This window comes from Macadamia integrifolia, chromosome 7 (assembly GCF_013358625.1).
Source record: "Macadamia integrifolia cultivar HAES 741 chromosome 7, SCU_Mint_v3, whole genome shotgun sequence".
Classification (NCBI taxonomy): domain Eukaryota; kingdom Viridiplantae; phylum Streptophyta; class Magnoliopsida; order Proteales; family Proteaceae; genus Macadamia; species Macadamia integrifolia.
The window spans coordinates 1,376,078-1,392,722 of NC_056563.1; the positions used below are offsets into that span (position 1 = coordinate 1,376,078).

Here is a 16,645-nt window from a genome sequence, read left to right on the forward strand (position 1 = left end):
AAAACAAAAATGGTAAGTCTAAGAAAAACCAATACATGGAAGCCATATGGTCGATACAAGCCACAAAGAAGTAACAGGTAAGGTTTGGTTCCCAAATTGAAAGAGAAGATAAAGTAGTCAAGGCCCTCAATGTTAATAGATCTTCAGGTTTTAGCATAATCTCAACACAAGAAATCAAACTGAAACTTTACTGTGACTGATATTAATGATCATGATGCATTAAGCCATTATTAACCTGCTCCACTGCAAATCCTAAAAGATGGGTAAACAAGCTTGGATAATCAACATTTAGTTAAACCACAACCTATTCTGTTTCCTGATATAATTTGTAAACCCACAAGTACATTATATCGATTAAGATGAACCCAGAAAAATAAATGTTCTCAAAACTTTATTTCTTAATAAAGGTTAAGAACGTTAAATCTAAATACACATAAAATCCCGAGGCAAGAAACATCGAATATATAGAATTCTACATTTTGAGGGCAACACAAGAATGAAAATATTCCATTGGCAGGGTTAAGTGTCTTTCAATAAGTTGGGATGGATGCATCTACCTTCACAGCATAAGCATGAATACCCCCGGATACATTGAATATTTTCTTGAAGCCCTGAACAAGTGAAACCATATGTTAGATAAAAAGATATGATCCAATATATTGGCAAGTTGATCATTTAATGCATATACGAATGAAATCACACAAGTGAATGTATGTCTGAACCTTTCAGAATACATTCACTTGCCGTGATGTGAATGTCTCACCCTGATACAATAAGACCAGACCTGGTGCAGTGGGCAAAAAGCGCTGTTCATTACAAATGAGCAGAGAACAAAATGCATGCCCAAAAAGGGGGAATTCAGAAACCACATGACTTTTGTGTTTCATTAGCATTAGAACTTGGAATAAGATACCACTAATTGCTAATTGTTAAGCACAAGGCATTGGACTATTTTGTAGATAAAAACCAATTTAAAAGAATGCTCTTTCTATTATGGCAAGTAATGATGAACCAATTTCAATTTTAACATCAGTCCCATGCTGACTCCATATTATACGATAAAACTTATGCCTTCAAAGAAAACAAAAGACAAAACGTGATTATTTCATTTAATCTGGCTGCTAGCTCCACCTAAAAGAAATGTACTTCAATATTCTACAACAAAAAAATAAGTGGAACAGTTATACCTGTGTTTGCAACCACTTGGCAACTTGTAATGACCGCATCCCGTGGTGACACTGCAGTTTAAAATTGAAGAATAGTAAATATCTTACAAAGACAATAAACTAAAGACAGATAATCTGAACATGATAGACAACAGTAACCATCTTGTCAGGATACATGTGGAGGTTGGCAGTGCTATTCTGCGAATGAGTCTCTACCATCATATGGGAGCTCTTAAGCTCTTGCAACTTATAGCCAGAATTAAGAAATCCAACTAGAACAACAAACTCAGCCTTATCCCAACGTAATGGGTCAGCTACATGGATCCGTGCAAAACTAAATAGGAGAAATGAAAGTAAAAAGAAAGAAGTCCAGCACCAGCAACTCAGGAAAATCTCAGCTATCGGCTACATGGATCCTTGCCCTCTAGTTGGCTTTATCTGAGGTCATAGTTGGGACAAGACCTAGACTATGCATGTCATTTCAACTACTTTTATGGTCATTTTAGGCCTGCCCTTGCTCTTTTAGCTCCTTCAATTGGGATCAAATCACTCCTCCTTAGTCCTTACTGGGGCCTCCTTAGGCATTCGCTAAACATGGTCATACCACCTCAAACGACTTTCTCGGAGCTTGTCATTGCTTGGAATAACTCCCAAATTAGTTCTAATACATTCATTCCTTACCTTTCCTTCCTAGTTTTTCCACACATCCATCTTAACATCATCCTCTATGTCACATTCTTTATTTATGGTTGACTTGGATATCTAAAATAGCCCCTCCCAGACCGTACAGTAGCAAGAGCCTCGTGCATTGGGTTGCTCTTTTTTTTTCTATTATCCATCACAGTGTGAGTAAAGTTACACCTCATATACTCCGCCTTCGATCTATTAATCTTAAAACCTCTTGTTTCTAAGGTTGATCTTCATAGCTCCAACTTAGCGTTGATGCTTAATTTTGTTGGAGCTATGGAGATCAACCTTAGAAACAAAAGGTTTTAATTAAGCAATCCAACTAAGAAACTAAAATATGAAGTCTAAAGCCATTAGGAAACTGAAAGAGAAGTAAAATGGAACTCTCTAACGTGGGGGAGTTCTATTGTGTCTGAGCTGCTAGTCAATAGATAAGAAAAAAGAACTTAAACAGAAAAACAACCACTCCACGATATGGGCTGGTGGTCCCAAGCCGGCAGATCTTAAGAAAGGGCACCAAGTCCTGTATGGAAGAACATGAAAAAGACCACTAAGGCCTGTTTGCGTTTATGTTTCATACCGGAGTCTGTTATGAACTCCCGGCATCAGGAAATTTTGGAAATTTGCATTTCTTTCTTTTCCCTCTAAGCCCTGAGGGGTTATTAGTGTTACGGGGAATTGTTTGTAAACACAGAAAGGTGTGAGGAAGAGAGCTTGTAACCCTTTTCTCCATTGCTAGTGAAACTGTTGTCATCTCTCCGTGGATATATGCAACTTACTGAACCACATATATCCCTGTGCTGTGGTTGTTTGATTCCTATTTCTCTTTGTTTTCTGCATCGTGTGTAGGTTTTTGTTTCTATGCCTAGAATATATAAAAATGCTATCTCATAGTGTAGAACCTTATTTTATTTTATCAACATGAAAGAAAACATATTCTTAAAAGGAAACACGTTCCAAACTAATGGTAACTGCAAGGGTATATAGGATTGGTGATGTAGGCTAATCCCGAACCAGGAAATTCTAATAGGAGACTAGCTTAAACAGGATCGCAGAGCAGATAACAGAACCAAAATTTAGAGAAAGTGTATAACTTCAGACATACAAATCAGAATGCCTCAATAGTTCAATCAAAGTGGTCTACTCTGCTGGGGGTACAGACCTGCAGAATCTGAACTGATTCTGATAACAGAATAGGTATTTTCAGCAGAGTTCTAGTGCTACTAGCCTACTAGGACTTCGGGTAGCAAGCCTAGAACTCTAATAATCGATCAGAAAGTTCATAAACAGATAAACAAAACTTCAGAGAGTTGAGTTATCAGAAATTAATATATGAAATCCAAGCACAATCCAAGAAGTATCGTGTATAAACTTGTGATCTTGATAGAGAGATAGAAAGGTAGATAACAAAGATAACCAGGCTAGAAATCAACCTAAGACCCAGTTGGAATCCACCAATCACATTACTGAATCCAGAACAACAACCACAGAATCCAAAGCAGAAAAAATTCAGAAAAAAAAAAAAAAAAATGAAGTGATATCACTTCAAATCGTTAGGTAGGCATATGGCCCGGCCTTTACATTTATTAATAACCTTTGCCAACTAGTAAAAGGATAGCATCAGGACTGAAATACAAATAAGATGAATAAAAAAATATCAAAAATAGCAACTTATTTTACTGAAGGATTGACTATAGAGATGGAGATAAGAGATAAGAGATAAGAGATAAGTTAGATTACTAACATCCGGGCCTATTCCAGCTAAAGATAAATAATAAATAAGAAGTGAAATAGAAAAAAATGCATACAATTTTCAAATAAGGAAAATGTCATACAATGCCTGTTATTTCTTTACCTCTACAAGAAAAAAATCTCATAATTAAAAAAAGAAAAATAAAAAGGACTCGTTTATGAAAAGTTCTCACCAAAACATAAGTATCCTTCTCAGTATCAAACTTGGTTGTTATTTCTGGCCCCCATTTTCCAAACTGGCGGAGGGGAAGAACCTGAAAACCGGGCAAGGATGCTTGGGCACTGTCCTCACCGAAAAATCCAAGCAGGAAGAAGAAAGAAATAAATACTACTAGCAAGGTAACGTAAGCAAGCTAGTTTACATAGCTGGCAGAAAAAGACAGACAGGTGACATCACAGAAATCTCAGAAAGAACAAAGCATCACATTAGTTTTCACTGTCATCAAATGTCCGCCTCCAAAAATAAAAAATTGCTATTGCTGCCTATATCCGCTGGCAAACACAATGAAACATATCTAGACTTAAATCATTTCAAAACTTGAAGAGAAAACATGCTGTATAGAAGTAGCTGTCAATTGTAGGAGAGAAATGAGATACAAGAGGTATACACTTCTTCAGGTTCTCGAACATCAATCAACTGAGCCTCCTCCAGGAAGCATGGGTCTTGCATTTTGGCATAAAACTCCTCTGGTTCAATGTCTTGAAGCAAAGCTGCTTCTCTAGGAACAAAAAGTAGGGACAAACACAGAAAACAGCAATCAGAAGTTGCATGTATAATATAATGTACTCAATGTGTGTAGCATAGGTGATACGTGAGCGATAGGCCATCCTTAATGAAAAATTCATTTAAGTTTGCAAACTGCATTGATTGACTATTGGAAAATCAATACACAAGCAACCGATAACAAATTGAAAAATTCATTTAAGTTTGCAAACTGCATTGATTGACTATTGGAAAATCAATACACAAGCAACCGATAACAAATTGAAAAATTCATTTAAGTTCCAAAAATTAACAGAAGAATAAGAAAGAGAAAAAAATCTACATTCAACCAGTACACACACACACACTGATGTAGATAAGTTCTACTCCAAGCACTACCATCCCACATCTCATAAAATGAACAAGAAGAAGAATGAGATTCTATGTTAATGACCCAGAGATAGACATCCAACACGTCATCCCGGTATTCATTTATTGCAGATAAGTTCTACTCCAAGCAGTACCATCGCAAGAAGGGAGGAACCAGGCCTCTACCTAAGCCCGCATTTCGTTGAATGAACCTGTTGTAGTTCAACTGAACCAGGTTCAGATGGTTCAGGACAGACCAACCAGATCTGGGTGTTTTCTGGTTCACCCAAAACCAGTCCTAATTAATCCAATTTAAGTTCCTCTCCACGAAGCAAAGGTAAGGTTACGTACATTATGAACCTCCATAGGCCCCACAGTGGTGGGAGCCTCGTGCTCTGGGTACACCCTTTTTTTTAAATATTAGTCAAAGAAGGGTCAAAAGTAATTAATGCATGTGTGCAGAATTTGAGAAATATTATCTGGTTATTAACAACTATTATCTAAAGTCTTCGAAGATACTGTTCCACTCAATAAGTCAGTTCATTGATGGCTGTGCAAGTCCTTGAAAATATAAGTCAGTTCATTGATGGTTGTGTAAGTCCTTGAAAATGTGCAGCTCATTAAATGGTCAGAGAGTCTTGGAGAAAATCTCACTAGGAGTCTAGAACCCTCTGAACCACTCTATAAAAGGACTGCTTGTAAGCATTTTGAAGTAAGTTAAAAAAATAAACTTGAATGCAATCTCTGGTTTTATGCCAATAGCTGTGAGATGCAGTGGGGCCTAGTAAGATTGAGTTGCTAATTAGTGAGGTCCTTGGTCATATCCCTCCTATCTCTTTTATATTTCTTCCTGTGTTCCTGCAATTTCTTTTTCTGATTTTATCTACCTATTTGTTCTTATGTTGCGCTAGTAGTTTGCTGTTGTTTTGGTAGATTCCTGAAGGTGTTTGGTTGCTGATCATGACTCACAAACAGTGCTTAACCTTACTTTAGTTTTGCAGTTCTCTCCTCCCTACGATACTGTCCATTGAGGATTCTGATGCTGTTGTAAGAACTGAACCAGGATCCCATTACACATAACACACACACAAAGGGAAAGAGCATAGACCCAAAATATATCTTTTTCAACTACTAAAAAAGGAATCAACTTAAATACAACCCTGGGTCACAAAACACTGCTTTTGGGTCACTATGGGCCCACTAAAGTGAAGAAATTCTCAAATAGAAGAATGAAGCAATTTTGCAATTTCCGGAACAGTGCAAACCCTAAGTGAAGTAATCAAGTAACATGACCACTGTTTTAGCAATCGGTATCAGATCAGCCGTATGGGTACCAATACGGATCGACTGATACAGTACAGATGTGATATTTATTTTATGAAAAATGCAGTTTTGATCAGTACCGATATAGCCCAATATGGCCGATGGCCTGACACATATCAATAACGGTATCTGCAATGACCAAAACCATGAACTTAATCCATAAACATGACCAAACGGTAAAAAGAATTTTGGATAAGGAGGGCTTTCTGCCAATTAAAGTCAACTGAGGCATAAAATATAACGGCACCAGCAATATGAGGGGATTTTATGGAAATAACAAAAGATATGTCTTTAATAGCAAGCCAACCTTCTTCCTCACGATATGAACAACCAGCTGTAACTTCTATGAGCTTCGATTGATGGAACTCATTCAAAAGAGATCCAATCAAGCTGAAATTTCAGGGTATGAATCACAACCAGAACCCTCCTGAACCCAACTAATATCAAATTCAAATAACAGGTATTTTTTAATAATAAATGGCTGCAACAGATCTGGCAGAAGTTCTGAAACCAGTTCCATGTTTCAGTTTAGAACTCTAGATTCCCACAGAGTTTCTCGCTGAAATTTTACGGGTCGGGTCACCCAAGGGATTATGAACCCACCAATTTTCAAGACGAAAGGGACTGAATCGATGAAATCTATGAGATTCAATTCAAACACGCGGGCTGTAAGTACCGCCCAGAAACAAGGTAGGCCAGCAATAAAAACAGTAATTGGAAATAAAGAGGTAAAAAACGAAAAGGGAAGAGGAAAGAAAGAGAGTTAAGGGAGAGGTCACCTTGACGAGGAAGGGAGAGAAGGCTACACGGCCAGAATTCAAACAACAGAATCAACTCAAACTTCATTCTTTCAACTCCAAATTGATGGGAATGGGGTAGGTCTTAGATATAAAGACGTTTCAAACATAAAGATAAACAATTCCTAATGAAATCCAAAAAACTGAAACTACTCTCCTATTGTTAGCAAGCTTCCGTATTACGAAAATAACCCCAAATAACTAAATAAGCTCCTACCAACCCCTATTGGACCAGAATCCTGGTTGGGGCCAGGTTCGTCTCGGTCCAGGTTTCCAGATCTGGTCATGCCGGTCCAGACACGGATATACAACTACATCATTTTGGTCATTTAGATGATGTTTATTCTAAACAGGAATCACATCTCAATCACCACCCACCTAGACCAGTTGCAGGCACTAGAATTCAAGCAACGCAAGGCAATGGTGGAACAGCATATTAAGTTCAAGAAATGGGTTCCGCACATACCTTTCAGACAAAACTTGCAACAAGTGCCATCCAAATTTTGTCTTACATCGTACAACTTTGTTTAAAGGTGCATTAAAAGCAGCCTCCTCAAACTCTGGTACCTGGTAACGACAGAAGGAGCTTGGTAACAGAATACAAGAAACCCTTGCAGGAAAAAAATTAAGAAAATGGAAAAGGGAAAAAGACAAAACCTAGATAGACGATATTTGGATGTGTTGAAAGAACAATAAAAATGTTATGTCTGTACCAATTATTATACTTTATTTTCTGGTGAATGATTATTGAGAATAAGGGAGAGTAAAAACAAAAGAACGGGACAAGACCCTCAGAGCACAGTAATATGATTTTAAAATAATATTAAGAAGAAAAAAACTTCATGTCGACTCATATCTCTAATAGACCATTGATGTGCTAACATTTGTGTGAGAAGTCCTAGAGCAAGTCCTAATTCTTTGGGTGTACACCGCACATTCAATGTAATAAGGTGATTTATTGAAGCTTCTTTTCTCTTTCTAAAGAAAACACCATTGGATTGTCACCAAATCATCAACCATAAGAAAGTGGGATCATCAATAGAAAAACAAAGTAGGCTGGAAGGCTTCTGAGGTTTGTTCTAATAAGTTTCACCTTCCACCTGTAGAAATTCTTCATTCAACATATTACAGGTCCATCTGTTCTTGTTGGCCTTTAGGCCCACTAATGTTGTCACAACTTGTCGTGCTATCAAATGAAGATGTAACATCATATATATATATATATATATTTTTTTTTGGAGAGGTGGGGTGGGGGGGGGGGGGGGGGTGGGGTGGGGTGGGGGGGGGGGGGAAGGTGTCTAAAGGAAAGGTGATGGCAATAGACCAAGTAAAGAGGAAAAATTTTGAATTATCAAGAGACTAGAATTGAAAAGTGATACAGCATTGAGGGTAAATAAAAAAGAGCATATAAAAAATCCAACCAAATAGGGTTCAAAGTCTCATTTTGTAGCGCAATAATGATGTGCATTTCCACACCTCTTGTCTTAGTTAATACCTCTCTAGTAGTTCCCATGTAGATTTAGCTTATAGAAAGCCCCAAAGCGACCCAAAAATATGAAAGAGATTATACCTCCCCACACAAGCCATCAGCTCCCTCTCCCTTATCGAATACAAACAATCAAGGATAAACTAGAAACTACTAGAAGGAACGTTAAGAAATACACCAAGTATATCATTTTAAGGTATGAAATTCAACAGCAGACAAGCAAGTCATCCAGAAATTGCTAGTGGGAGATCAATGGGCAGCATTTCCTGTCACAACTCCATCCTGACATACCTTAAAAAGCCTTCTGAAAATGTTTTCTAGTGCTTCTAAAACAAAAGGGAAAAGAAATTGTACAAGAAGTATACAGGGATCTCTGTGAAAAGCCCCTATAGCTTGTAGTCTAATTAAGAAAACAGCTAGACACCATTGGTAAGACAAAAAACATTCATCCATCCTCTAAATCTTGGACAAAAGCCCAACCTACAAAGCATGTGGCCCACAGACCAATTTTGATCACGTGCACACCATTAGTAAGCCAAAAAACATTCATCCACCCTCTAAATCTTGGCCAAAAGCCCAATCTCCAAAGCATTTGGCCCACAGACCAATGTGATCACATGCTTTCTCCTCATCTAGTTTGCATAACAGCTCCATGATCCATTTGCCAGTTGTATGGACCACACTTATTTGCCACATGTACACTGATATATTTTGTCTCCTGCTTATGAAGCTCCTTCAGGTCAGAGATATGAGTTAATCCAGATATTCATTAACCTGGAGGCAGAACCTTGGTTACCATTTCACAGAAGCACCAATTAGAGACTCATAGAGAGGTCAGAACACTACGATTTATATATTATGAGATGGAGATGGAGCACCCCAAAAAATAAAACAGAAACAAATTTAAGAAATGAGGAGACAAGAAAGAAGGGGGCTGAGGTGAGTGGGGACGCAAACTCCATCACCCACCCAAAAGGGATGCTGCAACAGACAGTCATGAGCCACCCAAATCAACAACATTAAGCCACACTCTTCCAAGCTGCAACCTCCAGCCAATCCTCTGCCACAGTCTATTCCACTGACATATCAACCCTCATAAGATCAACACTGATAACAATACCATAATATCAATCCATATAATGTGCTAATAGCCGAATACCCTCATAGAGAGAAATTAAAAATAAAAAATAAAAGCACTGGGGGAATACATGATTGAATTTGACTATGAAATTTGAGAGTGGACAATCCAGACTGCACCATCTATCGAATGGAAGGAATTGCGACATCATCTTTCAATGGGGAAAAACGAGGCGGTCTATAAAGTAAGCCCTTCCTATGTAGGCCAGTGCAAAGAATCTTTTGACAAACACATAGAACCTTGCCTCTTCCAACCTTTCCTGTTGACCTGAGTTCTTCCTTTCCAACAAAAAAAAAAAAAAAAATGGCTATTCCTATCTCAATGATTATGATTCTCCAACCATGTAAAGACTTTTAAACATCTTTGTGACACCAATCTCCAGTTTCCTCCACTTCGCAATACAAACCCATTTTCCTTTTACTTTCTTTAGTCTATTTTCCAGTATTTGGGCCCAATATAAGACATTAAGTAAAAAAGGGAGGTAGTCAGGTAGATACTGCATCAGCATGTAACTAAGAAACATTATACACTACTGTTTTTGTACCAGTCAGCTTTCACTAACTTATTTCCCTTACTTTATCCTGGTGGAATTTTTAGGAAACCCAACCCCAAACAGAACAAATTTAATAATAAAGAGAAAACTAGAACGGCCTTTTCAAATTTCCAACCACCTAATGTCTCACTTAAAGAACTAACTTCTGCCCCACAACCACTAACACTATCACACACTTCCATAATCATCCAAATGTTTGAAACTAACTCCAAATGTCTGTGAAATGCATCTCATATTTTGATTCTTCATATGATGCCCTGAGACAAAATAACCAGTTCTTTCGGGTTGAAACATGAGCATTAAAATCAATGAAATTTTTAAGCAAGAAGGTTATATGGAAGCAATTCCGACATACTTCTTTCAAAGGTGAAACGTCAAAGATGGCTATTTTTCAGAAACTTCAATAGTTTACTTCCGAAAATAGTAGTTAAACTTTCTTTTTCTGTTAAGAAGAGGGGAGGGGAGAGAAGAAAAAGATGATTAATATCACACATTTTATGGTCCTAATGGATAAGGGCACAAAATAAAAAATTATCTTCTACTTGCCAAGATTTCTTATCATACACAGAGCTTATAAACAAAACCAGATATCTGACTTAATGTACCATTTGGCCCTTCTGTACCCACCCAAGCATTCCTCCCTGCTCTTTGGACGGGCAAATTGAGTATTCCACAGCCAAGTCACCCAGGTCCACTCCTAAAATGGAGCAATATATCAAACCACAAAAGGGAAAGAAATTTCACAACAGAAAATTTTATAAAGCAAATTTCTCTCAAACCTTGGCTATATTCTAAATAAAATTAAAGAACATATGAGGGAAATAAATCATGTCTGTTGTAATAAGGTGCATGGGATATACTGCGTCAGTGTGTCACATCACAATCCCAGAGATAAGAATGGTTGCAGATTGTGTTATCTAATTAAATAGTAGGTCATGCAATGCGAGTCCAAAACTAGAACCAGATATGCAGAAGCTCTGGATAACCAGAACAGAGAACTCAAGATAACTTAAATTACTTGAACTAGAATGATCAGAAAGGCCTGATAATCAGGTAAAGTGGAAACTCACATAAATAAAACAATTCACAAGTTAGGGCAACACCTAGGCATCCAGGCACTTTTTCTGGATGGGTGCCTTGGTTCCTTGTTGGTGTCGCCTTAGCTTTTGACCTCCCTCGACCGCCTTGGAAATATCTTCATTTATTGACTGAAGCACAAGACTTTTAGAAACATTACGTTCTTAGCACATATTTGAATTGTTGATCTATGTGAGTTACCACGTTTACAGATATAAGGAGGTAAAACATTGCCTTAGCCCAGGAAATTCATTGGTGAAACTGTGTTCATGAAACAATATAGTTTCCACAAATTCAACACAAGAATGAACAAAAGTTTGTAAACAATCCACAAGTAATTGATATCACTTTGATATTTGTAAGAAGTTTCACTGAAGAAAACAAAGTTACTTTCATTTGGATATGGTAACATTATGAGATCTCACCTCCTGAAATTTTCTGTTGGACCTCCAGGAGCAGCTTAAGGTTGTCTTCACTAACAAGTAAGTGCTGCACCAATATTTCCCTACTTCCACCACCTCCTCCTCCTTCTCTGACATTGTTTCCAGTACTAAATGAAGCTGAAGAGATGAAAAAATGAGCAACTCCTAATACAGGGTAAACTACCAAAAGAAAATTTAACTTTCATGATATAAATTATTACACATGTGATCCTTATGCACCAAAGTCTCAGAAATACCAAAGAGTCAAAATCATACTAAGTACTTAAACAGAAATTTATATATTTTTTTTAAACCACAGACTCCATGGGTTACCATTTACCACTAACACCGCAGTCCCTTTATAAGCCAATAACAACAAACAACAACCATAACCTTATCCCAACTAAATGGGGTCGGCTACATAGATCCAATATGAAACAGAAAAAGAAATAAGGCAAACAAGGAAATAAAAGACCGTAAGAAAAGATAAAAATCAGCAATAAAAGTAGAACAACTTCCCAGGAACAACCCCTATAGGGGATCAGTTACGTGGGTCTTGGTTCTCCACATAGGTCTATCAGCGGTCATACTAGAATCCAACCCAACAATATGCATATCTTTTCTTACCACTTTGCCAATAGTCATTTTAGGTCTCCCCCTCAATATGGATATAGTCACTTCTCCTAACTGGGGCATCCATAGGCTTCTGTTGAACATGACCATACCACCCCAACGGGGTCTCGCAGAGCTTGCCCTAGATCGGGGTGACCCACACCTTGTTTTTAATACAATCGTTCCTTATTCTATCTCTCCTGGTCTTGCAGCATATCCCGCATAACATCCTCATCTTAGCTGCCCCTAGTTTATTCAAATTACTATTCTTTGCTGTCCAACACTCCGCCCCATAGTCATAGCTGGTCGTATTGCAGTTCTGTAGAATTTTCCCTTGAGTCTAACCGGCATACATTTGTCACAAAGCACTCCAACGCACTTCTCCACTTCATCTATCCCACTTTAATTATATGGGACACATAATCCTCTATATCTCCTTCTTTGCTAGTGATTGACCCCAAGTATTTAAATAGCGTCTCTTTTGTAGTTCCTGATCAGCTAGATTCACAACTTCATCACCCCACCTAGCCTGACTGAAGGTACACATCATATACTCGGTCTTTGTTCTGCTTATCAAAAAACCCCTTGCTTCTATGCGTGATCTCTATAGCTCCAATTTAGTGTTTATCCCTTCTACAGTCTCATCTATGAGTACAACATCATCAGTGAATAACATTACACCTTGATACCTGGTCTTGAATGTCTTTAGTTAACTCATCCATAATGAGCGCGAACAGATAAAGGCTCAGGGAAGATTTCTTGATGTAATCCAATTGTAATTGGGAATTCACTACTTTGGCCTTCTGGTGTTTTGACACTCGTCACCACTCCCTCATACATGTCCTTAATTATATCCCCCAAGATATGGGAGCCCCTTCTATTCCATAGGGCATGCCAAATTAACTCTCTAGGTACGCTGCCATAGGCTTTCTCAAAGTCAATAAAGACCATATGTAGATCCTTCTTGTGATCTCTAAAACACTTCCATAAGCCTTTTTAAGATGTAGGTAGCTTCTATTGTGGATCTCCCTGGCATAAAACCGAATTGATTCTTTGATATTTCTGTTTCTACCCTTAAGTGTGATTCAATGACCTTTTCCCAAAGCTTAATGGTATGCCCCATTAGTTTGATGCCTCTATAGTTATTGCAGTCCTGGATATCACCTTTATTCTTATAAATCGGGACTACAATACTTCTCCTCCAGTCATCCAGCATTTTCTTAGTAATCAGAAACTTTGCAAACAGCTTAGTTAGCCAAGAAATCCTGTGAGATCCTAGGCACTTCCACACTTCAATTGGGATCTCATCTGGTCCAGGTGTTTTACCTACCTTCATCCTTCGTAGGGCCTCTTTAAATTCAAATTCACCAATCTGTAAACGTTGTCCTTGAAGTGGGTTGGTTTGATGTCCATACACTCCCCCATGTAGTTCCATCCAATCAGTCGAGGATGTTTCTACACTTAGCAATTTACAGAAATACATCCCCATCGTTTCATAATGTCCTCATCCCGTACAAGTGCTCCACCATCCTCTTTTTAATGCATCTAACGTGGTCCAAATCTTTGTTCATCCTTTCTCTCATTTTAGCAATCCTGTAATTAGCTTTTTCCCTTTCCCTTGTATTTAGGCTTTCATACAGGGTATCATAAATCTTCGCTTTCCCCATAATCTTCTTAGCTTCCTTTCTGGTTGTGTAATGTAACGCCTCGGCCCCATTAACTTTGCACAATATTATCCTCTTTGGCCCATGGCCTCAAGGCTTTAAAACACGTTGTACCATGTTAAGAAAGCTAAAGGTTATTAACTAGTCCAGGAATCTCTCCCTAGGAGATGTGGGACTAAAGTTTGTACACCCTCACCGATCTCCCAAACCCCTTGGTATTTGCCGTATTCTTGGTGGTGCCACCTTACCGATCTCCAAGGCAGGTCTGGTACTTGCCGTATTCTTGGGTCGTCACATGTAATACCTTTATCTTTCGCATTGTTAGTCCTTTGCCAAGATTTAAAACAATCCTTCTTAGTTTTAATGACGTCCTAGACCTCATCATTCCACCACCAAGTCTCTCTAGCGGTTGGACAAACACCCCGAGATATCCCTAGCACTTCTTTGGCCACATTCTTAATGCATGTCGTCATCTTCGTGCACATCTCATTAGTATCTCCTTCAAAATCCCACTTTCTCTTTACAACCATTTTATCGATGAAAGTTTTTTAAAGAGCTCCTTAAAGGCACCCCTATTTTATCTTAGGACAGATCTACCTCTTCTTCTTTGGCTGCCTGGTGCTGAAGTACCAATCCAAGACCAAAAGTCGATGTTGACTAGTCAAGCTCTCCCAAGGAATAACTTTATAATCTTTCCACAACGGTCGGTCTGAGCCTCTCATCAGAAAGAAATCAATTTGTCTTGCATGTTGTCCACTTTTGTAGTTAACTAAATGTTCTTTTTTTTTCTTTCCAGAAAAGGTGTTTGCAATGCATAAGTCAAATGCTATCGCAATGTTTAGTACTGAAATCCCTTCTGCATTCCTCTCTCCAATTTTGTATCCGCCATGCACCTCTTCAAATCCCTACAGTCCTTGCCCACATGTCCATTAAGGTCCCCTCTAATAAAAAATTTCTCACCTGGACAAAAACTTTGTGCTAGGTCCTCTATGTGCTCCTAGAATCGTGCTTTAACACTCTCATCGAGACCTGCTTGTGACACATACACATTGGCGATGTTGATAACCTCAGCGCCTAACACCGGTTTAATGGAAAGAATCCTATCCCCAATTCTTTGTACACCCACCACATTGTCCTTAAGGTCTTTGGCCACTACTATGCCTATTCCACCTCTCCCAGAATCGTTTCCCAAATACCAAAGTTTGAAATTATCTAACCCCTTAGCTTTGCTGCCCTTCCATCTTGTTTCTTGGATACATGCAACATTGACCTGTCTTCTCCGCATAACATCTATCAACTCCAAGCTCTAACCAATTAGAGATCCAATGTTCCATGAAGCCAATCTAATTTTACGCTTACATACCGAATTAGTGCCAAAGGACATGAAAAGGAGACGGTAATATGCAAAAAGTAAATAATCAAAATGTAATAGGATCCATGCAAAAGAGATTGGCTGGATATAACTATATAGGGTGCTGGCTGCCTATAGTATAGAAAATTCTTCTTTATGTAATCTAAAAGGGAAATAAACAAAATTAAATGAAAAATTGGGGAGACAAAAAAATAATAGTAAATGCAACAATTGATCACAATGAACTTAAATCCTAATGAACAATCTCTTTAAAAAAATTCAGTAAACGAAACTACTCTCGAGTAGTTACATTATTATGTGGAAAAAGTAAAACAAAACATGTCCTTTTAATGGAAACCAATTCAATGGTTAATAATAAACAATTAAGAGTGAGAACATTATGGGCATCCTTTTCTTGTTCTTTTTCCTCCATAAAAGATCATAGAGTTCCTAGTTTGCAATTCTCAGAAAGCAAAACCATTAAAAATAAAAACAAAAATGAATATAAAGAAGAGAACCACCACAATTTACAACACAACAAAGCAAGTAATCATTAAATTCAAACTGAAAAAATATAAACCATTGGCAGTTGAAAGAGAAACGAAACAAGATATTAACAAAATGGATTTTACCGCAATTACCGACCTATTCCGTTCATCCTTGCACTGCCAACCATGGGAGAGGTCCACCCGAAGCTCTGAGAATGAAGAGAAGGTGAAGGGTGTGTGAAGGTTTTGGGAAGAAATGTCAGCAACAAAGTAAGCGAAGAGAATTTATGAGGTTTTAAAGATGATGAGACGCAGAGAGAAGAGAACATAGAGAATCTGAGAGTGCAGAGAGTTGGAGATGTGAGAGATGGGAGGTGAGAAGCTCTCAACATCGCCCCTTATTTCGAATGTGTGCTTAAGCTGAGAGACTCATAAACTATCTAAACTCGCTCACTTTCTCTGGTTCTTAGCAAATTGATTATGTTTCGTTGCCAAAGGTGTTCTTTTACGGCGCTGTCGAGTGTAGGCTTTGAAGCCTTCAGTAACGGGATTTTTTGTAGAGGGCGGACGTGGCATATTTTTTTCCCCGTAATGTCAGATTCAGATGGTCCATTTACCGGAATCCGGAGAAGGTTCATGTGCAAAATGTTCTCGTACATCCTAGCCCATGGATATGGAATCTATTAAATGAAGAAAAAGAAAGTGGATTCCAAATCCAAAGACCAAAAAGGTACGAGAACAATCTTGTACGTGAACTTGATCCGGTCTCTATTTACAATTCTTTTGTCAACTTCTGCCCCTTGCAATGTATTTTGAATTGTGCTAGCATGGGTAGGAATAGGGATGAAACAAGGTCGGGTTGGGCCGGGTTTCTTAAATCCCCAGTCTAATCCTAGGTCCCCATAACTCAACTTAGGCCCAACTCAATCCTGTCGGGTTCACTCTCAGCCCAACCCTATAGGGCTTAGGGTTGGGTCGGGTGACCCTAGCTAGTCCAGTATTTTTTTTTGTACAAAAGGTCGTAAATGTTAAGCCTATACTTATCAAAAGGGGTGGA

General features: G+C 38.2%; 1 protein-coding gene across 1 annotated transcript; it reads right to left on the bottom strand.

The window, feature by feature from the left end:
• Positions 1-368: 368 nt before the first annotated feature.
• On the bottom strand, positions 369-16,119 carry LOC122083479 (rhodanese-like/PpiC domain-containing protein 12, chloroplastic). Its single transcript, XM_042651309.1, has 8 exons — positions 15,746-16,119; positions 11,477-11,611; positions 10,580-10,671; positions 7,264-7,364; positions 4,214-4,324; positions 3,779-3,887; positions 1,188-1,238; positions 369-611 (listed from the first exon to the last, which is right to left on the bottom strand). The coding sequence occupies exons 1-8, from the start codon at positions 15,978-15,980 to the stop codon at positions 531-533; spliced, it is 915 nt and encodes a 304-aa protein (XP_042507243.1). The 5' UTR covers positions 15,981-16,119; the 3' UTR covers positions 369-530.
• Between the last annotated feature and the right edge of the window lie 526 nt (positions 16,120-16,645).

Excerpts from the sequence above, each read along its gene's own strand:
- LOC122083479 (XM_042651309.1), bottom strand. The coding sequence starts at position 15,980 with ATGTTGAGAGCTTCTCACCTCCCATCTCTCACATCTCCAACTCTCTGC. Across the intron at positions 10,672-11,476 it reads CCAACAGAAAATTTCAGGAG|GAGTGGACCTGGGTGACTTG; the intron begins GTGAGATCTCAT and ends GCTCCATTTTAG. Across the intron at positions 7,365-10,579 it reads GGGTACAGAAGGGCCAAATG|GTACCAGAGTTTGAGGAGGC; the intron begins GTACATTAAGTC and ends TGTCGTTACCAG.